This window comes from Prionailurus viverrinus, chromosome B3 (assembly GCF_022837055.1).
Source record: "Prionailurus viverrinus isolate Anna chromosome B3, UM_Priviv_1.0, whole genome shotgun sequence".
Classification (NCBI taxonomy): domain Eukaryota; kingdom Metazoa; phylum Chordata; class Mammalia; order Carnivora; family Felidae; genus Prionailurus; species Prionailurus viverrinus.
Window position 1 is genome coordinate 34,677,454 of NC_062566.1, and position 27,889 is coordinate 34,705,342.

The 27,889-nt window shown below is 48.1% G+C and overlaps 1 protein-coding gene and 1 long non-coding RNA gene across 7 annotated transcripts in view; one reads left to right on the forward strand and one right to left on the reverse strand.

Moving 5' to 3' along the window:
* MEGF11 (multiple EGF like domains 11) overlaps positions 1-24,323 on the forward strand; it is a 356,748-nt gene extending 332,425 nt beyond the window's left edge. For 2 of the 6 annotated variants that reach the window (XM_047862848.1, XM_047862849.1), the window contains exons 15-26: positions 102-236; positions 5,183-5,311; positions 6,326-6,454; positions 6,955-7,083; positions 7,654-7,782; positions 9,282-9,518; positions 11,108-11,226; positions 13,107-13,173; positions 13,776-13,877; positions 16,310-16,366; positions 23,055-23,261; positions 23,936-24,323. In XM_047862848.1, the coding sequence (XP_047718804.1) occupies positions 102-236; positions 5,183-5,311; positions 6,326-6,454; positions 6,955-7,083; positions 7,654-7,782; positions 9,282-9,518; positions 11,108-11,226; positions 13,107-13,173; positions 13,776-13,877; positions 16,310-16,366; positions 23,055-23,261; positions 23,936-24,096 (1,601 nt within the window). In that variant the 3' untranslated portion in view covers positions 24,097-24,323. Of the gene's footprint in view, positions 1-101; positions 237-5,182; positions 5,312-6,325; positions 6,455-6,954; positions 7,084-7,653; positions 7,783-9,281; positions 9,519-11,107; positions 11,227-13,106; positions 13,174-13,447; positions 13,555-13,775; positions 13,878-16,309; positions 16,367-23,054; positions 23,262-23,935 lie in introns of those variants that run through there. The other 4 variants (XM_047862853.1, XM_047862851.1, XM_047862850.1 and 1 more) reach the window with 4 other exon arrangements.
* On the reverse strand, positions 9,356-14,351 carry LOC125167937 (uncharacterized). Its single transcript, XR_007152998.1, has 3 exons — positions 11,283-14,351; positions 9,577-9,707; positions 9,356-9,479 (listed from the first exon to the last, which is right to left on the reverse strand). It is a non-coding gene; the product is annotated as an uncharacterized LOC125167937 (long non-coding RNA).
* Positions 24,324-27,889: the final 3,566 nt, after the last annotated feature.

The window sequence follows — 27,889 nt, forward strand, 5'->3', positions numbered from 1 at the left end:
CCCCTGAGGAGCCTCTCTGCATCCCTGTGTGGAACCGGCCAGGTAGCCAAGCTGACTGGGGCCCCTGAGGCTGCTGACCATCCTCTCCCCTTCATCCCCAGTCTGCCCCCCTGGCTTCTATGGCCATGGCTGCGCCCAGCCATGTCCCCTCTGCGTGCACAGCAGTGGTCCCTGCCACCACATCAGTGGCATCTGTGAGTGCCTCCCTGGATTCTCCGGAGCCCTCTGCAACCAAGGTAGTGTCTCCAGGGGAAGGTATGGGCCAGGGAGGCGAGGCATCCTGGGAGAGAAGGGGCTGGAAGGAGGGGTTTGGGGCTTCTCATCATGCTCTGTGGAGGCAGCTCCCTGCATCTTCAGGGCGCAGGCCCACCTTTGTGAGAACTGGTCACCGCCAGGCATGAGACAAAGCCATTGCGCAGTTAAAAGGAACAGGCTCAGAGAGGTTAAATGACTACTCCATGGTCTCACCACTAGAAAGTGGCAGAGCTGAGAAACAAATTCTGACTCCAAAGCTGAGGAAAAATGAAATAAGCGTAGATGAGTTCTGCATAAGAAGCGTCCCCGAATGGCTTCTGCTGAGTGCCAAGTGGTAAAGGCAGAGGATGCTGTGGGAACTCAGAGGAGACAGTTCTGGCATGGGCTGGAGATGGCAGCTTCCCAGCCCTGCTCCCCCCACACTCAGGCCAACGTCACTGATCCCTCACCGCAGTTTCCCATCTCCACAGCAGCATCCTTCACAAGGCCAACTCCAGCCAGCCTCCGCCACTCAACAGGACTTGAAAAGGGAGATAATAAAGCTTATTTGCATTGGCGTGCTGCTAAACTGGCTCTCTGTGGGGGGAAAGCCTCGCTTTGTAACGTTTGCAAGCAAGTTCTGCGACCTCAGTGTCTCCGCCGTGGTTGATGCCACAGTCCCAGTGGCTCAACACGGTCACAAAATTCTTGAGTATTTAGCAACCAGCGCGAAAGTGGAAGGGGGCTCTGGCACTCGGCTGCCTACTGCCGTCCCTGGCTCGGTTAGGCCAGTGCTCGGTGTGGATTTGGGGGACAGCAGCATGCTGTGCAGGTCTTCAGCTGGGTCTTAGCCTAAGAGGCAGAGAAGGAAGAAAGGTGTTGCGGGTAGAGCAAGCAGCTTGGGTGTGGACATGGGACTGTCTGGCATTAAGGGGTAGCTAAAGAACATGGGGGCCAGGGATGGCAGAGGGGGGACTGGGAAGGTGTGATCTGAGGCCTTCAGGACAGCTTTGAACACAGGGGTGCAGAATTTGTACTCTGACCTATAGAAGCAAAGAGATCTCAGACTAAGGTAAACTTAGAGCTTAAAGCAACTTCAAGGTCATCTGCTCGAGAATCTCATCTGGCCTCTGCTTAGATGCTTCCACTGAGAGCTCACTACCTCCCAGGGGAACAGATTCTTTTGATGAATAATCACCACTGAGCTGGGCTGGTTTTGTAAGGCTATGGGCTGTTAATATGTATGAGTGGAAAGTTCATTCCATGATGCTTTGAGGTCACGAGAAGTTTGGGCCCCAGGGAAGCATATGTGACAGTTTCATTTGCTTGCAGCCCTCCTAGGACAGTTTAATCATAACCCGACGCGTCGAGGTTTACTTATTAAACATCGGAGACCCAACCGTCAATACAGATAGGCTGGGTCTAAATTAGGACCTAAACAGCCCGCGGAGTAACTCTCAGATCCTGCGATGTCTGATTTATCGCCCGCTGGCCTAATGAGTATTTTCCACATATAGATCTAATAGAGTTTGCTATTAATGGCAACTGCCCTGGTTAAGTCTCAAACCTTGTAAAAAATTGAACTGACACTTTCTAATGACCGGCTTTCCAGCGAGTTACAAATTACAGACACTGCTTATGCAGAATCATTAAACATAGATTAAATATAACCAGATGTTTTCTTTTCATGAGCCCCCTTCTCCACCGCCCCTCTTCTTGCCTCACTCTTGATTCAGCTAAGAAGTCGACCAATTAATGTATTAGACTGATCGCATTAGCGGCTCTGTGGGTGAATTTGTCAGCCTGGAGCGTGTGAGAAAGACTTCAAAGATAAGACTGTCTTGTTAGAGAAGCCTAGAGCCGGTTTGGGGGGGTATGGGAGGTGGAGCAGCTCACCCCCTTCCCCACCAAATCAAGCACCTCCCAGAGGCGGGGAAGAAGCAGGAACCTGAGCTGCAGGTGGCGAGGTGCAAGCCATCCGCCCTGGAAGGAGCTTAGGTTTCGGCCAGGGGAAGCGCAGGGCCCCAGATCAGCCCCATAGCTGCGAACTACGGCCTGAGCCCAGTGAATGAGGGTCACTAGCCCCATTTCTGAGATGAGGAAACAGAGACTTAGAGGGGTCACGCAGTCTGTCCAAAAGTGCTCACCAAGTAAGTGGCAGACCTTTCTAGCTGTGTGACCTCGGGCAAATTACTTGACCTCAGTCCCTCAGTTTCCTCATCTGTAGAGTTGATAATAGGGAGTAGTAATGAAAATATCTAATATTGAAAGTATTACAAGGTTGACCAAACTAGTATTTGTGAAGCACTTCAAATGGTGTCTCGTGCATATAAGTGCCTAGAACTGTTTGCTGGATACATAAATAAAATTAAGACCCAAACCCAAGGCTTTACATTGGAGACCCTGGTGCACCATGCCGCCTTGATTATTTGTCCCAACCACTGGTCATGTCCAGGAAAGGCATGAGGTGGACACAGATCCCAGGCTCCAGCTGCCCACAATCTGGTTGGGGAAGGGCTTGAAGGTGAGGCAGTGTGGCATAAAGGAGAGGGTGCCAGCCCAAGGTATGAGAGACCTGGGTCCTGGGTAAGTCGCTTCTCTTTAAGAATCAACACTTTCCCATGATCCTCTGAGTGACTTAGCTGAGGGCCTCGGACATTCAAGGGATTCCTCCCCCATAACAGGAATGCACGGAAGCCTTCTTGGAGGAAGCTTCAACTGGGCTCTAAGGGGAGAAGGTTGCACCTGGAAGAGCTCAAAGGGAGAAGAGTCACTGGTCCCAGCAGAACCCACTGGAAGGTCACTGCTCCTGAGGCCTATTTTGGCCATGTTGGAATATTCTCTGAATGTTTCCTACACATCAGACACTGCGCTGAGCACTCAGACGCAATAAAGAACAGGAGAACCACATTCCCTGACCTCACAAAGCCTATAGTCTAGAGGGGGAAATTTGGAGCTCAGCCTTCCCCAGAAGAACTTGGGAGTTGAGGGGCAGCCAGTTTATTTCCACACATTCAACTACCCTGCCTGGTTTTTCCAGGTGTTGTGGAAGACAAAGACATGGGTAGAACTCAGGCCTGGCCTGAAATAGACTCAGAAGTTACAGTAACAGAAGACCGGGAAGTTCAAACAAGGATATAACACCCCAAAACCAGAGAAGATGGGTGAATCTGGATTTAGTTCAGCTATAAGTGACATAAAAAGCCAAAATAACTGACTTGAAAATGACAAACATTATTTCCGGAAGAGAGAAAGAAAGGGAAAAGGAAAACGAACGAACAAGAAAGAAACTATCCAGAAGTAAACCATTGGAGAATGGTAGGGTAGCTTACAAAGTTGTCAGGGACCAGTGACCTTCTGTCTGGTTGTTCAGCCATCCTCAGTACATGGCTTCCACCTCTGATGAAAGCTAGCTGCTTAAACTCAGCCACCTTATCCACAGTTCTTATCCATAATCCACATTATCCTTCAACAAGGATGAGGAATGGGCAACTAGAGACATGCATTTCCACTTACCATTGGCCAGAATGTAGTCACATGGCCATACCCAGCAGTGCAGAAGCCTAAGAAATGAAGTCTTTGTGGCCATAAGCCCAGCTAAAACTTCAGATTCTACTTCTAAGGAAGAAGACAATGAATTATTGAAAGATTAACAGTCTACTACAGAGAGATCATAGGGAAGGTAGCATTTAAAATGAGTCTTATAGGGGCATCTGGGTGGATCAGTCTGTTAAGCATCCAACTCTTGATATTGGCTCAGGCCATGATCTCACAATTGTGAGCTTGGGATTCTCTCTCTCCCTCTCTCTCTCCCTCTTCCCTGCTTGTGCTCGCTCTTGGTCTCGCTCTTTCTCTCTCTCAAACAAAGTTTAAGAACAAAATGAGTCTTACAGGCAGGGTAGGATTTCCACAGCTGGACATGAGGGTCAGGGAAACTCTAGAAGGGAACAGCTGGAGTGAAGGCATGTGGTGTATTTAGAAAGTGTTGTGTGGGCCAGTGGCTTATGTGTCTGGGAGAGACAGGTGGTCAAGGGTAACCCAGGTGAGGTAGCTATATTTTATTCTGGGGAAGTGGGGAGCCACTGAGGATGTTTGAGCAGGGCACAGGAGTGCCATGAAGAAGAGAGTTCTGCTTTAAAGAGCTCAAGTTGTAGGAAGCAGGTGGAGAATGAACTGCAGGGGAAATGAAAGATAGGTGCTCAATTAACACTCAGACTTAGTTCTATCAGAGCTTACAGCCTGGTTGAGGACACCAGCCCTTCCTTTAGGGACCAAGGAGTGATTCCTCCAGGAGAGGTGAGAATCACAACCCTACAAGTGACTCAAGGTGGAAATAACCACAGGAGCTCAGTGGAAGAGAGCTCCTTGTGGACTCAGGAGGGTTGTCCTGAGGCTGAGCTAAGGCTTGAAGAACAGGTGGGATTTGGAGAGACAGAGGAAACAGGTGGGCAGAGACAGTCCTCCAACAGTCTAACTGCAGGCCGACCCGCCACCCTGCACTCGCCCCTCTGCTTCCAGCTACAAACATCGTCCACCCTCGTGGCTGTGGGATAGTGATGCCGGCAAGAATGTGGTAATGGAAAGCAAAAGGCCGCGGAGCCGTGTAGACTGAGGGCAGAGGCCAGATTCCCAGCCTCACCGCTTCCATCTGTGAGGCCCAAGTCCAGGGCCTCTCCCTAGCCCTCTGGGCCTCAGTCTGGGCCTCTTTCGAAGGGGATCAGTAATAGAGCCTCCAGAAGAATGTAGCTGTGAGCACAAGAGGGGAACTCATTTCTGCGCACATGGAGAAGGGTGATGGGGCTGTGGAGGTGGGCAGTTCCCACCCAGATCTGTGAGCCCAGGGCCACAATGGCAATGGCCTGGGAACATCTAAGGGTGCAGCAGCTGCGGGTGGTGGTCTGAGGAGTGCAGGTGGGAGGGCAGGAGCCAGGCTGTCCTGTGCCCACAGTGTGTGCTGGAGGGCGCTTTGGACAGGATTGCGCCCAGCTCTGCTCCTGTGCCAACAACGGGACCTGCAGCCCCATCGATGGCTCCTGCCAGTGCTTCCCTGGATGGATTGGCAAGGACTGCTCACAGGGTAAGCAGCTGCCTCCTGGGAATGCCCCCCCCACCGGAAGTCTGGCCCCCTAACACACCCCTTCCTTGCCCAGAACCTCTGTGTCCCTGGTGCCTCCACCAAAATCTCCTTCTGTGGACAGGAATGTCCACCTGAGTCCCATTTAGCTCCATAGCTAACATGATGAGTCATTAGGATTGATCACTGGCATTATTAACTGTTGGTAATAGAGGTACTGACATTGTTGGGAGTACCATTGATACCAAGACTGAGAATTAATGCTCCGTGGGCACCTGAGCAAGGAGTAGCCCCTACGTTTGGTTGGGGAGGAGAAGGGGGCAGGGACTGGCTTGCTGGGGTTTGGGAGTGGGGAAGTGACGCGAGTCCAGGGCAGTCACCTCAGAGGGGTGAGGGGTCCCCTGAGTGACCCATGTGAATGATGTCCTGGGCACATAAGCCTGGACAAGGAATTGTAGAAGCTGTTCTTGTAAGGTGTACCCCAATCCGATATGGAAGTAACAGGGACCACACCAGGGTGAAGGCCTAACCTCTAGCCCCGTGGAGCTCCTGGTGCAATGGGTGAGATGTGGCCAGTACCCTGAGGGAGGTCCCAGTTGGATGGCCTGGCCTGAGGGAGTTTCCAGTCTGGTGGAGGAGACACAGTACCGTCCTTGGGGAGCTCATCAGCCAAAAGAGGGGAGTCCCCACCCTGGGAAAGTCCCCATCGTCACGGGAATGTTAAGTGTTCATGCTGTAAACTGCAGTGTTTAGTTCACACCCCCCCACATGCTCCAAATCACAGCCGGTCCCCCGAGAAAGGAAGTTCAGGAGCCCTCGGAGCTGGGCAAGTGGGCAGAGGATCCTGGGTGAGTGGGTCAGGAGGTGAGTGGAGGAATTCCGGGAACAGCGTGTCAGGAAAGCCAGGAAATTCCACCCGGGTGTATCCTGGCATCTTGGCTGACGTGCAGTCCCCCTTCCTCTCCCTCCGATTCTGTCTGCCTCTGTCTCACCCTCTGCGTCCCACCCATCCCCCAGCTTGCCCACCAGGGTTCTGGGGCCCCGCCTGCTTCCACACGTGTAGCTGCCACAACGGGGGACGCTGTAGCGCCGAGGATGGGGCCTGCCACTGCACCCCTGGCTGGACTGGACTCTTCTGCACTCAGCGTAAGTCCTGCCTCCTGGCCTCCCAGCTATTGGGGATCCCGTGCTGCGGCCTGCTGGCTGCCTTGAGCATCGTCCGGGCCTGTGGAGGGAGGGAGGAGGGAGGCCCCCGGGGCCGGAGCTGTCCCCTACCCCACCCCAGGATTGCGAAGCCTGGATGGATTCAGGGGGTTGATGAGCCCCAAGTCCTGGAAAGTCAGGGCTGTAAGGTACCCAGGCAATCACCAAGACCCGACCCTCTGGACAGTAGGGCCCAGAGAGGGAGGAAGAGCCCGTGGCTACACAGCAAGGAGACCCTAGCCTGGTCTCAGGTTCCAACACACCTTTGTCTAAAGAACTCCTCACTCTCACCCCTACCCCTTCATGAAGCCTGGAGTCCAGAGTGTAGGGACAGCTGAGGTGCAGGGTTTCACAGGTCCCCACCCTGTGCTCAGAGAGAGGCAGCAGATGACAGCTTTGGTCCCAGCTGCATCTCCGTAGTTGTCCCCACCCTGTTTCTCCAGGCTGCCCCGCAGCGTTTTACGGGAAGGACTGTGGGCGTGTGTGCCAGTGTCAGAATGGCGCCAGCTGTGACCACATCAGCGGCAAGTGCACCTGCCGCACGGGCTTCACCGGGCGACACTGCGAGCAGAGTAAGCCGTCCCAACCCCTGACCCTGAGTGTTGGTGCCAGGCATCAGCCTCTTGCAGGGGAAGCCCCCCTGCCACCGCCCCTCAAAGTCCACTCATTGAGGGCTCTGCACCTCGTGTTCCCTGGACTTTTGGAGCAACTCCCAAGAAAAAAGGCTGAAGGTCATGCCTACATCGATGTGCCTGTAGAGCTTCTTCCTCCAGGAGCTGGGGGAGGAATGGAAGATGCTAAGGGCAGATCACAGAGGCCTGAGGGGGGACTGAGGGAATACAGGGAGACAGTCGTTTAATTCTTTGAAGCCTCCATGGCACCCAGCTCAGGGCCTGGCCTGTGAAAGATGCTGCATAAATGTGTCAGGTGAGGAGGAAGTAGGAGTGGGTGTCCCCCCACACTCAGGGCTAAGGTGCTCTGTCCACCGCTGAAGTGCTCCCACGGTCCAACCACAGTGGGAGACACAGGGAAATAGGTTTCACTCTGAGTTGGAACTGGCTAATCATAGCTGGCCACATATAGGATGGGAAGAGCGAGCGAGGATGTGTCTATCCGTCCCATTTCTTCTTCGTGCTACACAGGATGTGCCCCAGGAACCTTTGGCTACGGGTGTCAGCAGCTATGTGAGTGCATGAACAACGCCACCTGTGACCACGTCACCGGCACCTGTTATTGCAGCTCTGGATTCAAAGGAATACGGTGTGACCAAGGTAACAGGTGGCAGAGTCCCTAGGCAGGGGGCTCTGGAAGGGCCCCATGGGGACAGGATCGAAGGAGAGTCCAATGGAACAACTGGATTTTAGAAGGACAGTTTGTGATTTCGGTTTGTGCACTTTTGGAAGGAGAGCAGGAGTGGGGTGGGTTGCAGAGGCTCCAGGTACCGGGTACTGGAGGCAGATGGAGCAGGAACCTCTCAGTCATGGCTTCCCCATCCTTGGCCAGTTTGCTGTGAGCCATACAAGGGTAAGCGCAAGCTAGTCCTCTGGAAAGGCCACCAGACAATCGAAGATATGCCAAATTCCGGTTCTGCCATTACCGGCTAGGTATGCTGGACAGGTCATTTTATTTTACCGGGCTTATTTTTCCACATGCAAAGTAGGAAGGGTAGATTAATCCGTCTTCCAACACAACACGAAGTTCTGTTGAGGGCCAAGGAGTCCAAAGGCGCTCAACCTTGGCTCCAGCTCTATAGTCAGAGGACACCCCATAGTAATTATGAGGACCAGGTTGAGATGATAGTAGAGAACTCAGCACAGTGCCTGGCACATAAGCAAGCACTCAATAAATGATTTTGTATACATAAAAACCCCTCGTGAATTGGTGCAAATAAGGGATTACACTGTTGTTTGTGCGAGATGGGGAATGATAATGGGCTCTTAGTTATCCACCTAACAGAAAGGGGCCCAAAAGACATTTCTATTGCATTCTGATGATCACAGAGAATGATAATGCAGCACATTTCCCCGAGGATGTTGACTAGCTCCGTTCACCCAGTTGCTGATAGCCAAGGAAAGGTCTAGCCTCTGCTGGGCGGCAGGATGCCCCCACCATGGGCTTGGCAGCAGTGTGAAGAGTTAGCCCATTCATGTATCATCAAGAGGGATGCTGTGGGCAGTCATCGGGCACAATGGCACGCTTTCTTGCCAGTCTGTCCTATGGTGCTCACAGTTCCCTGGGGAGGGTGAGATTATTGTCCCCATGTTACAAATGAACAAACTGAGGACTCAGAGTCACAAAGCTGGTAAGCAGGGAGATGCACTGAGTGCAATTCTTCCGAACTCCGGAGAAACCAGACTTTACCAGTTACTGGTTATATGATCTTGGGCAAGTTATCTAACCTTACCGTGAGTCAGTTTCTTCATCTGTGAAAGGGAAATAATTAAATAGTCCTTACTCATATGGCTGCTGGGAAGATAAAATGAGTTAGTATCTGTAACCCATTTTTCGAAGAAAGTACTCAGTACACATTTGTTGTTATTTTATTTGCCATCCGTGATCACATTTGTTCTTGGTCATGACCCTGGAAGTCCATCTGCTGTAGACAGTTGAAGAACACAGGCGCGGTGAGGGACAGGATCACACAGGGATTGAAGAATAGGGCTAAAGACCAGAACCCAGGTCTCCTAACATTAGAGGAGTCTAGGCCCTGGGCCAAGATCTGAAGAGCAAGCAGGCCTCCCCCAGACTCATGTCCTCCCTCCCTTCACAGCTGCCCTCATGATGGAGGAGCTGAATCCCTACACCAAGATCAGCCCGGCGCTGGGTGCAGAGCGGCACTCGGTGGGTGCTGTCACAGGCATCGTCCTCCTGTTGTTCCTCATTGTGGTGCTGTTGGGCCTGTTCGCCTGGCGCCGGCGGCGACAGAAAGAGAAAGGCCGTGACCTGGCTCCCCGTGTCTCCTACACACCTGCCATGAGGATGACCAGCACGGACTACTCACTCTCAGGTAAAGACTATGCCCCCAGCCTCACCTCTCCTGCCCCTCCCCACACATACACACACACCCCAGAGTCACATGGTATCCTTGGGGACACCCAGGTTGATTGTTGGAGGTGGGTGGTCGTGCTTGCAGGATCTCCTGAAGGCGATGGGTGGTCAGATGCTCCTGGAGACAATGAGTGTGGGGAGCAGGAACCTACTTAGGAAAAGTAGATGGGGTTTTATGGGAATGTCACTTCCTGGGTGCCCAGCTTGAAGCAGCTATGATTAGGAACCTCCTTCCATTTCCCCAGAGCTTCCCATCTTTCTCACCAGGCTTTGGCCACAGGAACACCCATACTAAACAGAAACTTTCCTAAACTCTCCAAGGGAACCCCTCTCCAGCCCAGTGCCTGAGCCGCCTCAAGAAACTGGCCTGGGGCTGTGTCCGAGCCCTGTTCCATTTTTGCTTCCTTGGTGAAGGCCTCAGAGCAACCCTCCCTCCCAGTTCCCAGAGTTAGGAGCGCCCTGTTAATCCAGTGGAAGGGGATGGTGCCTGGCTCAGGGTAGGGGGAGAGTCTGAAAGTTTGGGCAATGGCCCAGTAGGTCCACAAATGTGGTAGTATCCCCAGGGGGTATTCTATCTAGAGTCTGAATGGGGTGGAGGTGGGGCTATTGGGCCAGATCCTTCCCATCTCCTGAACCCTGGACTGCTGCCTTAAAATGAGGCTTTTGGCTTCGTATTTACTTAAAGAGTTGAGGTCAAAATGCTTTGACATTGCCCACAGCCCTGGGCCACAGGAGGCGGGGCCTGTCTAGGTAAACACAAGGATGACTGCTCCCTCCAGCTGGCTCCCAACTTACGGCTGACCTGCAGCCGCTTGCATCTCAGATTTAGAAAACCAAGATCACCTCACCCCTTTCCTGCTAAGGGCTGCCTACCACATGCCCACTTGATGCTAGGTGCTGCAGGGTAGACAGGGGTGGCCCAGGTGCAGACCCTGCCTTCAGGGAGCTCCTGGCCTGCACGCCTCCCTGAGTTTCAGCCAAAGCAAATATCCCCTGATGAAATCCCAAGCCCACAGCGATGATTTGGGGATTTTCTTCTATGACTATAATGAGTAAGTTTGGCTGGTTTTCCCACACCACTCCACTGGAGTTCCCCAACACCGTGGAGGGGTGCTGGAATCCACAAGCGGGCAGGGCTGGGGCTAAGAAGAGAGGGGTTCTCTTTATGGCCTCACTCCTGGGATGTAACACTGGAGGGAGGCGGGGGGGGGGGGGGGTGGTGGTCAGCACAGCGCTATGTAGCAACTGAGGGACATATGAAGCTGTGCGAGCCAGCACTCCTCATCCATGCTCTAGCTGCTGGGGCCACCCTCCACACTGGCGAGCCTGACCTGCATCCTACAGGGAGGGACACCATGAAGGAAGAGGCAAATCAGGCCCTACAGATTTCTGTGGGGGGAGTGGATGCCAGAAAGCTTGGGGGATGGGGGACTTAGCAGTCTCTCTTTGCAGAGCACTCTCAAAGCTGCCCAGCCCAAGTGTTAGTATTGGGGTGTTCTGACGCCAAGGGCAGGAGTATGATGGTATGGCACCTTGTTCTCTTCCCAGATTTGTCTCAAAGTAGCAGCCATGCCCAGTGCTTTTCCAATTCCAGCTACCACGCACTGGCGTGCGGGGGGCCTGCCACCAGCCAGGCCAGCACTCTGGACAGGAACAGCCCCACCAAGGTACCGGGCCCCTGAATCCCCAGACCCCACCCACTATCCTCCCAATGAGCCCTCACCTCTGTCCAAGGAAGGAACTGCACCCCACCTGGAGGGTCCATGTGGAACCAACTGCCAGTACATCAAACACAGCCCTGTGATCCATGGGACATGTAAACACTCTGTGAAGCATAGGACAGGAAGCCAGCAAGTTACACAGAACCAAGTGCCACGTAACCAGCAGACATTACATGAAACCAACCTACAGCAGCAATCGGATATGTACCCGCACACCTGTGTGTAATGAACAGGTACCAACCCGTGTGATCACCATGTAATCACATGTAGCCTCCTTGTCACTTTTGCCATGTAAGACATGTAATCAAAACACTACATGCTACCCCACCTACCACCGATCACTACAGTCCATTTCCGACACTATGCATGCAACCAGCACCTTAGAGAGTAATCACTATTACTCAGGTATCCCTCACGTCCTAATATCTGGCATACACGTTACAACTACATACCCACAACCATTTGTTTTGCAATCAGAACCAACGCAAGGGACATGAAACCCAAACATCAGCCATAGCCAGTGTTCCCACTGACAGTGAGACCCACAGGCGTTCAAGGGCAGGTGTGCACCACCCTCGACAGGGCCCTCCCATCACAGCTCCCAGCATAACCCTGGCTAATGGCAAGACCTCCTCTTACAATCACAGGGCCTTGGGTAAGGATGTCTCAGCACCCATGTGTAGGGAGTCCCCCTGGTGTGCCAGGACCCATACTGGGCAGAGCGGGAGGTTCAGAAATGAAAAGGCTCATGCTGCACTCCTCCTGACACCCACCTAAGCATGTGCATGCGTGTGCACACACAACTACACATGTATACATACAGTAGGACCATTAGGAGGGCAATCCCAGGCCTCCTGGCTTCCTGCATCATCTTTCCTGTGTGAGGAACACAGACAGAAGCGGTTTTCATAGTCTAAGCCTCTGCCCTAGAGCTCTGGGAATCCTTTCTCCCAGTCTGGCCCACAGAAAATGTCCACCAGTCCTCAGACCTGGTAGAACACAGCTTGAACCCCTTAAAAATAACACACAGTTCAACCCCAGCGGCAACCACTGTCAAGCCAGCACCAAGGCTACTTTCTTCCACAGGCTCTCAGCCTCAGTTTTCCTATGAAATGGGAGTGCTGTATGCAGGGTACCTTGAGGCCCATAAGCAAAGTCTGTAGCCATCGACCCCACGGCTTTGGCCCTTTCTTCCCCTCCTCAGCTCAGACTCTCATTCCCAGCTTCAGCTTTAGGCTTAACTGAGGAGCTGGAAGCTGAGGGCAAGGAATCTGGATTTCTTAGTACAAAGTCCTTGATTAACTAGAGCCACATCAAGGCTACAGCAGATTAGAGGCAAAAATGATGCCAAAGCTGAGGCTTTCCCTTGCTCATACAAAAGGAAGACTCACACACGGCCAGGTAGCAGAGGTGACAGTGATGTTGCAATCTCAGCACCTCTCTTTGTACTGAAAATGGCCTCGTGTTGCAGCTAAGACACTGGAGAGCCTGTTCTACAGCTCAGCCCCACCTACCTGACCTGCTTCCCCTGTCAGAGCCAGCTAGGCTCCGCCCCGTTCTTGGCTCTGTGTTCACCCTGCCCTACTTTGTCCTAAGGGCCACAAACCCTACAATTTCAGCCAGACAGCTTAGAAGGGGGCAGGTTCTGCTCCCACTGGTCTCCGCCATGCCATGCTACATGTAGCTCTTCCTTTCCCTCAACGATCTAAGACATAGGTGGGTCAGGATCGTCACAGGGTTGGGTGCACAAGGCTGGGCAAAGTGAAGGCTGGGAAGGGGCACCTTGGGAGCAAAGGGATTAACTTGCTCTCCTACTCTCCAAACAGCTCAGTAACAAGTCCCTTGACAGAGAAACAGCAGGCTGGACCCCATACAGCTTTGTGAACGTGTTAGGTCAGTAGTGCTTTGAGTCTGGTCTCCTGCCATCATGTCCCACCTGTTCTCCTCCTTCCACATGGAAAGGGGCCCTGTCCTAACTCCAAGGGAGGTTAAATGAATCCTGAGCATGGGTTCCCCATGGAGAAGTGGTACAGGGAGGAAACCCAAGCCTTGGTTTCAGCTCTTATAAGCAAAGGAAGCCCAGGATGCCCTTTATATCAGGGGAGAGGGTGGCTATGACCCAGGGACCACAAAGGAGACAGCTAGAGCCTGGATGTGGGACTTCCAGATGCAGGCAAAAGATGCACTCGCCATCTGAGAAAGGGACCCTTCCCTGAGCCAGGCCCTGCCAAAGTACTTCTTTTCAAGGACTGCTTCCTCTGCCCTGATGTCCTGGTAGGCACCAATTCCTGTAGGGGGGGTGGGGGTGAGGGAGGAAAGGTCTTTGGCCTCAACTCTAGCAGATCCCCCTGGCCCTAGCCCCTTTGGCTACTACCCATAGGGGCCCTAATTCCTTCTAACCTGCCCCACCCTGACCCTCACCCCCTCCATACTCCCCACCCTGCCATTCCAGGGCCCTGGGAATAATGGCTCCTCCCTGTCATTCCTCTCACTAGACTCCCATTTCCAGATCAGTGCCCTGGAGGCCAGGTACCCGCCCGAGGACTTCTACATTGAACTTAGACACCTCAGCCGCCCCGCTGAGCCACACTCACCAGGTTAGACCCCCTGCCCTACCCCGCATTCCTGCCCCAGACTTACCTGCCATGGTCCCAGATCTTTCCCTGTTGAGCCCTCTTCCCAACATGGTTAGTCTACAAACCCAAAACCCTATCTAAAGGAAGCCTGCCTGGATCCATCCCCCATCACCCCTTCTGTTCCCATCATGGTCACTGGATATAGACAAACTGTGGTATTAGGTGAAGGGGACACATCATAATTATACTCCCTAGAGACCACAGATTACAATCCCACACCATTGAGAACTTGAGGATGGAGCACCTCTGGGGTTCTCTGGGTCCTGTGGGTGTGGATGACAGAGAGTTGGCTCTCTGGTCTAAAAGCCCACTGTCCTACAGAGAGAGACCCCAGACCCACCAGTGGCTCAGGCCAAGCTCTCCGAGATCATAGGGTAGGGTTGTCGAGCAGGGATCTGGAGAGGTTGGGCAAGGAGGTGTCAACCGACATCCTCTCTGCTGTGTATTAGACTCAAAGCTGGTGGCTGGGGCAAGATGAAAAAAGGAGACTGGCAAAGTCAGTCCTGCTATGGGAGAAGGTGGGTAGGAGTTGCAGAAGTAGGTGCCATAGGAGTAAGCACAATGAATCAGCAGAGAATGTAGCCTCCCTGCAAAGTGGCCCCCTCAAGGGCAGGGCCTTAGCATACTGGACAACCCTCAGGCTCTAGCTGGTTTCTAGAGCTCAAGGAAATGAAGCTCCACCAACCCCTGCAGGTCCCTGGGTGCAGTAGCACTAAGAAGAGAAAAGGTTCTGAATTCATCTGCCTATTGAGCAGTCGTGGGCTGCAAAGACTCAGAGTCTATACCTAGGAGGCTGTGCTCTTGGCTGTGGGCCCCCTCGGCCGTGTCTGGTTTCTCAGCAACCCCACCAAATATAATCCTTCTGCTCCCCACCCCCACCACCCTGCATCTCTTTCCACAGGGAGCATCCTCTGGGCTCAGCCCACATTTCTCCCCGCATTATAGATCTCGCTCTTCAACCAGTGCAGCCAGAGCCACCACATGCTATCATTTTTTGGCTTACACTAAGGCAGGCTGGTGGCCAATGGGAGAAAATAGTTAGGGAGATCTAGGTCCTGGTTTTTGTGTTGGGTAAGTGACTGTCCCTCTGTGGGCCTCTGCTTCCTGCTCCAGAAAAGGGAAAAGTTAACAGCCTAGCCTAGCCTCCCTCCCAGAGGGTGAAGGAAGCCCTTGTCTGGTATAAAGAACTGAACTGAGGCCAGGGATACAGATTCTGAGTCATGTTTCTGAAGGACACAGGTACCTGCAGGCCCTTTAGAAGAACAGCAACCTAGGGGGAAACCTGGACTGGTTCTGCCCTATCACTCAATAATGTGTGGAAGGCAGGCAGGTAAGAATAGATTCCTACAAATTCAACTTAGGAACTCTGTGGAGGAATTATGGTATAGGGATGTATCCAAATAGTAGTGGGTTGGTCTTCAGTGTCTGAAACAGGGAAGAGTCAAGCGGAGTCAAATTTGTATTTTAGTCATTGTGTGCTGCATGCCTTTTTGCCTGGTATTGTATCCTCAGTTAAGCGCTGAAAAATAATGACTCAGTTAAAGGCTGAAAATAATTACCAGAGTCATTACAGTCTCAACCTAAAAATGCCAGACAGCTTCTTCTCTGGTATCACCAGCAACAAAGAAGCTGAGTTTGGTCCCTGAAGTTTTATGTCCTGAATCTGGCTATGGCTAAGGACCATGCATTGCAGGAGCTGGATAAATTGTGACAGCCAAAAGGGAAAAAATCTTTCAGACTGAAAACAGTGGTAATACTTGTCAAAGGCACCTCTGTTTTGTGCAAATGGTCCACCCCCAAAAATGGGTAACTAAGAGAGACTATGAATAGAAATGACTGTACATCCTGGAAAGATAACTAATCAAGAATCTCAGCCACCAGTCCACCTCCCTCCCCGGCTCCCCTCAGTTGAGCATCAGATCCAGGAGAGGAGGCAGGACCAGAGCTGAGAGGTAAGAAACAGTCTTCAGCCCCATTCCAAAATCCAACAGAACTGGGATTTGGAATGTCATACACCCCTTCCCCAAGCTAGGACCTGGTACTGATTCATTCCTTATCCTGTAAGTCTGGAGCTTGGAACTTCACCTACAGTGACTGCGGGTGTCATGAGAACTGCCTCTGAGGACCTCACAGTTAAGGTTAAAGAGGAGAAGCAGTGCTGCATATGCCAGGGGGCGCTGTAGCTCACCGCTAATGCTTCTGATCCCTGTAAGAATTCCTGCCTGGTCAAAATGATTTAGAGGAGATTAAACCCAGAATAATTCTCCAGCACTTTAGCTAATTTTACGGGTAGGGGAGGAAAAAAAGGCAAGAAAAAAATAAAGCAAAAATGTATGCAGTCCAAGTAAACCTCACTCACCCCATTTTTCTTTCTTTACACTATTTTAATGCAGGTGCTTGTGGAATGGACAGACGTCAGAACACATACATTATGGACAAAGGCTTCAAAGGTAGAGTATCCAATCCTGACGTCCCATTAGAAAGGGCTTAGCAAGATAAAGAGTGCAGATCTGACATGACCAGGAATTCTACCAGAGACGCTGCGCACATCTCTTCCCCTCATTCCCCAAAAAAGTAAAAAGACCACAGGACCTGGGGCTGCTGGGTAGCTCTGCTCAGGAGGAGCAATCATAATAATAATGAATTTATATTTCGATTTAAGTTGCACCTGCTTAGCAAGCGCTTGTGGGTTTTTTATAGATGCCAACTAAATGTCTTCGGAAATGTAGAATGTCATTATCCAACCAATTAGTATGAGTTAAATTGATTATAAAATCTGAAATAAAGTCAATCTACCCGCCCCAGAGGCCTGCTGTCGTTGTGCTGGTGAGGAATGCCACCCTGCACCTGCTGGCTTTCTGGAGCACAAGGAATGAAAATAATACCTAGTGTTAATACCGTACGGTACTCCACCCTTGACATCTGTGCCTCTGAAAGCAGGGAAAGTCAGGACTAATCCTTAGCACATGGGAAATGCGAGGTGGATCATCCTTCTAGGACATCTGTGGGTGAAGCCAAAGATAAAGGTCAGGTCCTGCCCTGGGCTTAGGCCCTACATTTAAGTAACAGAATGTGTGAAATAGAAACTGTGTCACTTATTACTCTGTCAAATATTAATGGTGACCTTAGACTGGGAGCTCTCCAAGGCCTTGTTTCCTCATCTGCAAAGTCAGGATACTTATACCTGTCCTATTGTCTAATAAGGTTATCATGAGTAGCCAATAAAAAAAAAAAAAAACACATTATGCGAAGTGTTTTTTGCATACTGTAGAGAGTTGTACTAATGTAATAGGGCTGTCCTTTTGTCTCTTGAGGTCTATTTAGGAGTCTCAACCACACTGAGAGAGATGGCTGACAGCAAAGATTCCAATGGATATATCTAGCTGTGCACCAGAATCACCTGGAAAGCTTGTTAAACAGATAGTTGTCCACACCCCATCTTCCCAAGACTCTGAAGCAGATCTAGAGTGGAGCCCTGGAATCCGCATTTGTAATGAGTACTTCAGGATATTCTTATGCAGCACATCACCCAACTAACACTTAAGAACCACTGATCTAGATTGACCCAGATTCCTCAATTACTGGTTCTGGTCTTTCAGAGTGAGCCTTAGTTATACCTGAGACACAACTATTTCCTAAATAAGAAGAGCTAGTCATCTATAATCTATAGCCCTTGGTTATTAGAAGTGGGGTGAGCTAGGGGTAGGTGATACTAAAGCAGGGAGGGCAAGTCTCCATGAACACGTTAGGATGTGCACACCACAAGAGAACAATTTGAGGACAGAGGTCAACCCCTAGGCTCCTGGCCAGCCAAAGGACACTACTCCCCTAGGAGCATCAATTCTGGCCATTTTCTGCATATCAACTTAAACCATCCAAATGGAGGCAAGTACCATTACAGTAGTGAGGCTAAAAACAGAAAAGAAAGCTCTACTGTTTTACCACTGTGACCTGGGACTTCAGTTTCTTTCTCAAAGATCTGGACAGCAAAGATCTCTTTAGAGACTTCCCAGTTCTCAAAATATGCATGACTCAGGCATGAATAAGCTCAGATAGGCCCAAACACCTCAATAAAATGAGCACCCAACTTTCCTATGCACTTTGTTTTATGATTAGGGTAACTGCTTTCAGACTCGCAACCATAAATGTCAAACAAAGCTAAGGAGGGCAGGGTCTCTGCCTCAGCGTCATTCATTCCTCATTTGTGGGATCATGTATCTGAGCCTGTAAGTGCAAGGAAGGCCAGATTTTGTTTTACCACGCTGGCTATAAACATCCTTTAAATTTGAGCAAAGAAGGCTGTCTAGGTAAATATGCCACCAGATGTTAGGAACCAACACATCAGAACAAGAGATTTCAAAAAGAGGAAAATGAAATGTCACAGTTTGGAACTTTACAGAACTATTTGCCAAAGTTAAACCCCACTAACTGGCTGAACTCCCAATAAACATTTAATAAACTAGTCTGTACCAGGAATGATTACTTTCTAAAACTATTGGGCCAAACCAAATGAGAACCCTAAGTAAGAGTCTGAGTGTTCTCTGAACTCAGTGGGAAAGAGCCTGGCCTGTAAGTTTTGGATTCTGTTCCTAGTTCTTACTCTGTGGCACTGACTAGGTCACACTGTTACTTCCTGAGTGTTGGTTTCTACCTCTGTTCCAAGGATGAGGTTGTAACTAGCCCCATCTCTAAGGCCCCCTCTAGGACCTTACTCCTTGTTACTTACTGAAGACCTCCACTCACTGTCATCCTGGAGTTGCACACCACCACACACATTGCTGCACTAACCCCATTTTACCCCTAAACACCTGTCCATCTCTCCCCATTCTCCCCCTCAACACAATGATATTGTAACAAACTGCCTTGTGTTCAATTCCTTATCCGTCAGGCATTTAAAGGTGCTACAGAAGAAATCCTCCCCAGTACGCTCCATCACTTTTATGATCCTGAAATCCTGAATCCCACTGTTGCAGCCTCAGGGAAACTACCTGTATGCTCCTTACTAATCCAACCTCCACCTCTCTCCTTGCAGTTACCTAGGGCAGCAAGATTAGTTAGGAGTCCAGTGACCTCCTGAAAACTTTTTTCAGTCAGTGTGATTCTCCTTCTGACCCTGAAATCTCCCTTTTCCTCTCCCCATATCCTGGTCTCTCAGTGAAGAAAAGAATGCCAACTTAGGGCCCACGAAGAAAAAAAGCAGTGTGACTAAATAATAATAATAAGCTGAGAAGAAACAGATGTTCAGTGTCTGGGTTTTCTAAGAGATACTGGCTTTACCTAGATGTTAGTGTGAACCTAAAAGCTTTCTAGGTTCCCACCCACAGTTCAGATCAGATCCTACTTACAGGATGGCCTCGGAAAGTCATTTCCCCTCTCTGGATTTGCTGCTTCCTTTATAAAATGAAGAGGTATAGGCTCATTTCCAAGGCCCTGAGAAAAAATGCTAAGGCATTATAAAGCTAAATCTTTGGTCCAGATGCTAGTTATGGGCCGCCGAGGAGTGACTCTCCAAAGTTTAGGTGGCTTTGGTTGAGGCTTCCCCTTTCCTTGCAAAATGCCCTGAAGTGCAGGGACTGGCTAGTGTAGGGTGGGGCTGTTAAAGGATGGGGAAGTGCCTGAGAGAAGTTAGTTACTCTTCCTCTTACCCCACCCTCCCTGAGGGCAGGCAGGTAGATGACTCAGCTGGAGAAAAGAATAGCTTTCTAAAGTGTAAGTTTTTCAGCTAGCCTGGCCCTTTCCTCCCTCCAGTTCCCCAAAATAGAATCCAGATGATTTTATTATATCCAACACCCTCTCTCACCCACCTCAACACATACATGCTTCTCCATCCTTTCTTTCACTCTGGCCCCTTTATGAGATACAGCTTCTCCTTAAAACGAATCCCCTCCCCGAACCCCAACTTGTCTTTCATCCACTTAGGTGCATCCCCTGCTGCACAGCAAACTATTTACAGTAGTCCCCTTACCTGCAGTTTTGCTTTCCGTGGTTTCACTTACCCGTAGTCAACAGTGATCCAGAAGCACATGATCAAGGCCAATCAATAGTGGCCTGTCACAATGCCTAGGTCATTCACCTCACCATCGCAAGAAGAAAGGTGAGTGCAGTACAGTATTTTGACAGAAACCCCATTCACATAACATCTATTACATTATATTATAATTGTTCTATTACTGTTGTTAATCTCTTATTGTACCTGACTTATAAGTTAAACTCTATCATCGGTATGTATGCAAAGGAAAAAACAACAGTATATAAAGGGTTCAGTACCATCTGTGGTTTCATGCATCCACTGGGGGTCGTGGACAAGTATCCCTGTGGATTGGGGAGGGCAGGAGACTACTGCATACCTCCAAATTTGAAGGCAGCCTTGATTTTTCTGGTGGAAATGAGAAGAGGGGCACTACTGGCTGACTGTGGCTCTTTTCAGCTTTGCGCTACAGCTTTAAGACTCCCCCACTGCCACAAATTGATCATGGGATATCCACCAAAAGCTTAGAGCTTGGCCTTTCTCTCCCAGCAGGGCTTGGCCCCCATCGATAGAAGGTATTCCTCGTTGAGGGTAAAACAAAGCTGTTGCAGCTACAGTTTGCATTGAAAGATACAGAATAGGAGCACAAGTAACCAGATGCAAGGAGGAAAACACCATGACTAGATACCAGAGAAGATGGGTTGAGTCGTAACTTGACCACTTACGAGCATCAAGCAAACTTTATGAGCTTCGCTATCCTCATTTCTGAAGTAGTAATCCTAGTCCTTCGTGTCCAGCCCTCTTCACAGATGTAACAAGTTTCAAATGACCTAAATGAAGTGAAGATACTAGCTATAAGGGCTACCTTTTCTATTGCTATTCCTTAAGTTTTAGAAAACATGCAACTAAGGCACCCACCAATCAAAGTAAAAGGATGTGTCTGGATGAGGAGGTAGGGGTGGGGTGTTAGGACTTTTCACTCAGGAGACAGCCTTTCTTTAAGCAATTCTAGTCTCAGCTTCCAACAAGCAGCTCTGAGTCCTGAGTACTGCCTTTACTCCTTGGCTACCAAGTTCAGAGACCACAGAGTGGGACCGATGGACTATGCTGGGGTTCTTGGACATACTTCCAGCCCTTGTACTAAGAAACAAAGTAGTAAAAAGGAAGGAAGGGAAGCAAAGAGGGAAGAAAGAAAAAAAAAAGAGAAAACAACTCAGTAGAAGCAGCTTTATGTGGCTCTGGGCAGGTTGTGGCCCAGGACTCACAGGACCTGCATCCCCCTTTCTTCGTGAGAGCCTCACCAACAGCGGGGCCTGCTCATTGTCTAGCAAGAATGTTTTCTCTTACTCCTCTCTTGGGTTCTATATGCTACAAAGAGGCCACAATCTGCAATGGGACCAAGGCCAACATCCTCTACCTGTGGGCCAGGGTGAGATGGAAAATGTTCTGAGCCTGGTTCTGGAGCATGCTCTACTACCGATGAGCAGTGTGACCCTGGGGAAGTCACTTCCTCACTCCAAGCTTCAGTTTCCTCATTAGCAATAAATAAGGGGAAGAGAGAAGAATTATTGTTCTAAGCTAGATCACAGGTATTGTGAACACTTGAATGAATTAATGGGTGAATGTACTTTTGTACAAGATTAAGGAAATGTTACCCTCTGAAACAAACATCGGTAACCCTGTACTAGCAGAAAAAGAGATCCCCTCCCACCCAGTCACCTGTTACAGGAGAAAAGACTGCCAGTGGTAGCAAACATCTCAACTTGCATCCACATGGAGTGTTCTGCTCTCCTTGGACCTAAGGGAACAGCTAGTCACCCCATGAGTTACAATGATCAATTTTTTTTTTTTTTTTTTTTTTTTTTTTTACATTTTCATTAATCTCACAAGCTGGAGGCAGAAAGCATGTGATGGTTCTAGTGGAAGACTGTCCAAGAATTTCACCATCTGCTACCACTTACAGAAATTTAAAGCTGAGAAATATAGAAATTTCACCATCTGCTACCACTTATAGAAATTTAGACCTCTGAAGACCACTCATGACTGACAAGTCATGCAACTCCCATGCTTATTTCTGGACCCCCTGGCTGGCAGATCCTCACAGAATGAGGGCCTGAATTGCCAGATGAGAGAATCAACTGCTTTTTAAAGGCCATCAGAACAGTCTTGCCTCACTTGGGATGATCTAGAAGCTGCACTGATAGTCTCAGGCTGAAGGAGGGGCTCCCCTTCCCTTTTGTGACTCCCGGTCCCAAAGAAAACACTTTCTTCCTCCAGCGAGCCACAGTTACTTTGCCTCATATTTGGAAATCAGTTTGCATCCTTTTGTACCCTAACATACCCTGAAGTCTTGGGGATGATGCACTAGACAGGCAGCAGGAGAGGAAGCAGTTCTCCTGGTATCAGAAAAAGATACTGTCAAAATAGGTTTCAGTTAGCATTCACAAGAACTAAGGTAAGTGACCCCAGGGATACGCTGTGAGGCTTACTTGAAAACAGGAACTTTCCAAAGGCTAACCTGAGACCCAGGTGCTTTTCACATCTCTATTACACTTCAGTCAGCCCCACCTCTGATCACAACCTTCTCAAGAGCAGGGATGCCGCCAGCCAAAGTTTGCTGCCTAAAAGTTGCCCACACCTGTGCCAAAACACACACCTACTTCTTTTTGAATCTAAGCTTCTTAGTCATCAAAAAGAATTCAGAGGAAGAATGATATCACAGAACAAACAGGCCAAGAAGTCCCAAGGCATGCATTCAAGTTTTGGCACTGCTATTTATGAGCTTATGTGACATCAGCCAAGTCACTTCATCTCTCTGGGCCTTCATCCTATAAAATGCAAACTATCAACCATCTCTGAAGGATTTTGTAAAAAAGTAAATAGTAGATGTGAAAGTGCATTACAGATACCATAAAATAATCCTGTTCTGGTGCTAGAACTGACAGCCAAAAGCAAAAATGTTCCTGTCCCTCCAAAAATGTAGGTTTCTTTAAGAAAAGAACTCTCCCTACCTAGGAAACCACTCCAACATATTTAAGAAGGAAATCTTGGGTTATCATAGGCTTTGACAGCTCTAGGATCCTGAAGGCACATAAACTGCAATCTGTTTCTGGTATTGAAATTAAGTGTTATGTCCTCTCATGTCCTAAGAAATCTTTCTTGCCTTACAGATTACATGAAAGAATCCGTGTGCAGTTCTAGCACTTGTTCCTTGAATAGCAGTGAAAACCCTTACGCCACAATTAAGGACCCACCCATCCTCACCTGCAAGCTTCCAGAAAGCAGCTATGTAGAAATGAAGTCGCCTGTGCACAGAGGGTCTCCGTACACAGATATACCATCCTTGTCGACATCTAATAAAAATATATATGAAGTTGGTAGGTGTCTCAAATAAGTAACTTAGTGAAATCAGGGCAATAGTGCAGTATCCGAAGTCAAACAAGCCCTCTCCACTCACCCGGTCTTGAAAACACACCCTTCTTTTGTTGCTTTTTAAGGAATCCAAGGCGAACGGTCTTTCCCAGGACTACCCTCCTCTCTCACGCAGGAAATCAAATTCTCGTATTAACTGTGCTTTAAAAAAAACACCAGGACTAGTATGAATCAGAAATGCTGGGGGTGGGGAGTCAGTGGGTATATACACACGCGTGCACACACACACACACACACACACACACACACACTCCAACTGATTGCTGATACAAATCCCAGTTTAAAAAAGAAAACAATCAGAACAGACATTTGGCAAGTTTCTAAATCACCGTTTCCTACCTTCTTCGTTTCACCTATGTCTCTGGGCTCGTGGATGACACTCCTACCTCTAGGATATTCTAAACCTCTTGGTTTTGACCCAGAGCCTGGGATTCTAATAGTATACTCACTTAGGTTTTCCATTTCATGAGCAAGCCTCAGTCATAACCCTCATATATTTATCACAGATTTATAAATCCCTGGCTTCTCTCCCTATTGAGTTAAATAGAACTCTTTTCCCCCCAACAAGGCAACCAAAGCTAATCTGTTCTCTGAACTCATTTTTCACTATATTCCTTAGAGCCCACAATCAGTGTGGTCCAAGAAGGCCTCGGTCATAACTCCAGCTATATCCAGAATCCATACGACCTACCTAGGAACAGCCATATTCCTGGTCATTATGACCTCCTCCCAGTAAGACAAAGCCCTGCCAATGGGCCCTCCCAGGACAAGCAGTCTTAAGAGAGAAGCCTTTCTCTTGCAATGTGCTCTGCTGAATATTCTGACTCTCTGAAAGAAGACAATCCCTTGACTTGAAATAATGACACAGACTGACTTCAGCTGCGTGTTAGTTATTACTTTCACCTGGAACTAAAGAAGAGCTTCCAAGTGGGACTGGGGTCATTGTTCAACAGGTCTGTTCACAAAGGCAAATCCTATCCACCCACCCACACCCAACCCAAAATGCCCAGGACTATATAGGATCTTTTAAAACATTTAAGATACAGCTACTGAACATCAGCTAAATATATATACTGACATACTTAATCATCTGAAAATGATGCTTAAGAAAGCACGTAGCATAGGTTTCACAAACTTCCTAGGAGGAAGGGGAAACTGGGGAGGGGAATGGATTACTTTAAAGCACCTGAAATGTATATGTACTTTTGGTTGCTGTTACCTTCCACCTCTGTTTTATTACCTAAATAATACACAAACACAAACTGCTAATATCACCACTAAAGTACCTACACATGTATGTCTGATCCACCCATCACAATGGCCAAGATTACAGCGTACAGTCTAATACTGACAACTTCAATTTTTTAAAAGTAAGACTTTAATAAATACAGATGAACTTTCCCTCTTCTGCCCTTCGTGGTAGTAGGAGGGGGAAAGTTTTCCAAAGCGCAGCAGCAGCCTCTTTCAGTCTACAACAATGATTTCTAGGCCAGCTTTACCAAATCTTGCTGATTCAAGGTTCAACAACATTGCCCAGTCCTGGCCTTGTCATGTCTCCTTACTCCATCCAATACCTGAGTCATTCCAGGTGAACTAGAACTCTGAGATGATGCTTTAAGCAATCAGTCACAGACTGGTGTGAATTAAGCATCCCTAAAAACGGCTGTTTGGCCTCCCATATTTATTTGGTTGGCATTCCTCGAGTCAGACAAGTACTTGCTTTCAAGCATTTCTTTGTAAATCTTGAGCTTGATATAGTATAGGACCTAAAAGTGTAGAGGAAATTGGACAAAAGTGGATAGAGCAAGTTTAACAGTCTGCTTAAAGTACATTATGCTTCTTGATGGAAATGAAATGATCAAATAAAGACTGTTATCAGGTGCTGTAACATGATGTAAAACTTCACAGTAAACAGCATATAAGGTATGAAGTGTTTCTACTGAAAACCACCACCTACTCAGAGGGCCAAAAACGTATCAAAACGAGCTCATGCTCCAGATCCCAGTATTTGGATGTGTCCATACCTCCCACTAGTAGTAAACACAGGTAGACGGGGGCTCAGGAGTCAAAATGGAGCCAATTCCCAAGCCCTAAAAAAGAGGACCTCCTCACAAGAATTCAAGACCATAAGGGCAAACCGAGGAAACTAAAGGCCACCTGTATACTACTCCATTCTGGTAAGAGTCCAGCCAGTAAAAATTCCTTCCAAAGAGGTATACAGAAGAGGGACTCAGCGGGTATAGAGCTGGCATATAGCTGCTACAGGAAGTATGGGAGTTCTGAGGCCCTTGATACAACCTGGAAGTCTGCCATGGAACCCATTAGTTTGGGCAATAACCAGCAAAAGCAAGAAAAGAAATAAATGAGTAAATCCCCCTCCCTCACTTCACACAAGGCTTAAGCAAATTTTATCGTTAGGGGAAAATATAGAATACTTACATGAATGCTGCATGTGTGCATGGGAGCAAGTGATCAGCAATAGCAAATTTCCTTTCCACTGAAGCCTTACAAAATAGAAATACTAGAAAATTCCTTTGTAGACCCAAGTAAATATGTCTCATACATACATAGAAAGAAATAGAGATAAGAGACTTACCTCAGTATGTCAGGGCAGCAAAGTGCTCAATTATCTTTGTAAAGCAAGGATCAAGAAGCATGGCGAAGTCAGATCAGCCAGGAGAAACTTCATCTGAATCCCAGGTTTTATCTTCTTCCCCTACCCTGCATGTACAGTAACTGCTGCCTGGCAAACTGCAAACCAGCAGCAGCATTCAGGTTTCACCTCTTTTTTGCCAACTATCTCATGGGCAAAATTCGGCAAGAGGTAGTTAGCATGGTGGAATTGCTAAAGCCCTGCGTCAGGAGAGTTACTTGCCCTCTCTGGACTCCTTTTTTCCTTGTGTATTAAAAAGGAGAGAAGTAGAGAGTAAGGGAGCTCTCACAACCCCTCAGCTCTGGCATTCTATGATTTTTTAAAGAAATGTAATGCAATTCATATTAGGCAGCACAGAGAAGGGAAAGGCAGAGGGTGTGATTAATCTGTGGTGACAACAGCTGCCTTCACGTATCTAGGAGTTACTGGTAAGAGACATTTGAATCTTACAGAGCAACTGTTAGGAACTTCCGTCTAGCACTATCACACACAGGTTCGTGGTCAACCTATATATGAGCACTGTGCATTTTATTGGCAACTTGGAAAGATCTGTGTGATTATTTTACAGAAACTAGTTTTCACTCAAAGTGATGTGCATACAATTCAAACAAAGAAAACACTATTATTGTACAATAGCATAAGTGAAACTATGAAATGGCAATACTTTTTTAAATAACCCAGATTTGTAATATATTTGTTCACTGTGCAGAGGAATCGTTACCTTGTACAAAATAAAATGAATTTCTCGAACTAATTTAACAAGAATGCCTACTGTTGTCTTGCACATTGAAAATGTATCTATAATCTACAACTTAGGTTTAAAAGGCAGAACTAAACTATATTTTGTGTGGTCACTTTAGGCAGCCAGAAAAGTGAAAATTATCCCAACAGATACTTAAAAATAAAGTGAACAAGCCCTATCATATTTATAATGAGAGTCCCTTCCTTTAAAGTAATGAATAGGAGTAACATATTCTTATTTATGTCCAAAGATTGAAAAATCTCATACACGTCAAATATTCAAATAGAGAATTTCTCTGCTTTCACAAAGACTGAACTCAAAGGCCTGTGCTCAGCTCCAGAGGCACAAAGGTACTTCTATGGAATGGAATAAAAGCAAGTGAAAGGGCCACCTAATTTGCATAAGTGCAGTGAATAGCTTTCCACTAGTAGAAGTTATCACCCAGTCCATTACAGTGGGTGCATGTTTTAGGACCTTTTCAAACAACCTTGTGACCTAACTGGTAAAGAGGCAGCAGGATTAATTTTGTAGTAAAACACAGATGCTAAAAAAATAGCTTACTGAATGCTTTCAAAAGTGTAAGTTTAAAATTCTTCCTTCATAGTTTCAAAGTTTGCACATAATCCTATTTAAGTCAAAGTAAAAGCTTTCAACTTATCAGTTCCCAAGGCTTACATGACACTCAGAAGTTATTCCCACTGAATAAAATGTTTAACCAAGAATAATACATTTTTGTTAGAGACTAAGACCATTCAGAAATGATCTTCCTAAGACAATTCTCAAGGGCTGGAGCTTGACTTCTCAGTGAAAGACAAAACATCAAGAGTTTTAAGGCTAACAAAGGTATTTACTGAGAACAGTAATATTAGATTATGACTTACAAGGCTCAGAATACTACCCAATACCATAAGTGATAACCAAAGGCTGCAGGTTGTACACTCAACACAGAAGATTCAAGAATGATACATTCTATGAGCCATTCATTTAACTGGACGGAAGGCAGAAGAGGCCCATTTAATTAGTATGTGACAACAGGAGATAGAAAAATCTTTCTCAGAAGGGATGGATGGGTACATAGGGATTCATTATACTATAATTTATACTTTATATAAATGCTGTATTATAATCATACCAATCATAATTTTACACAACTTTTAATTAAAACATTTTTAGCCTGA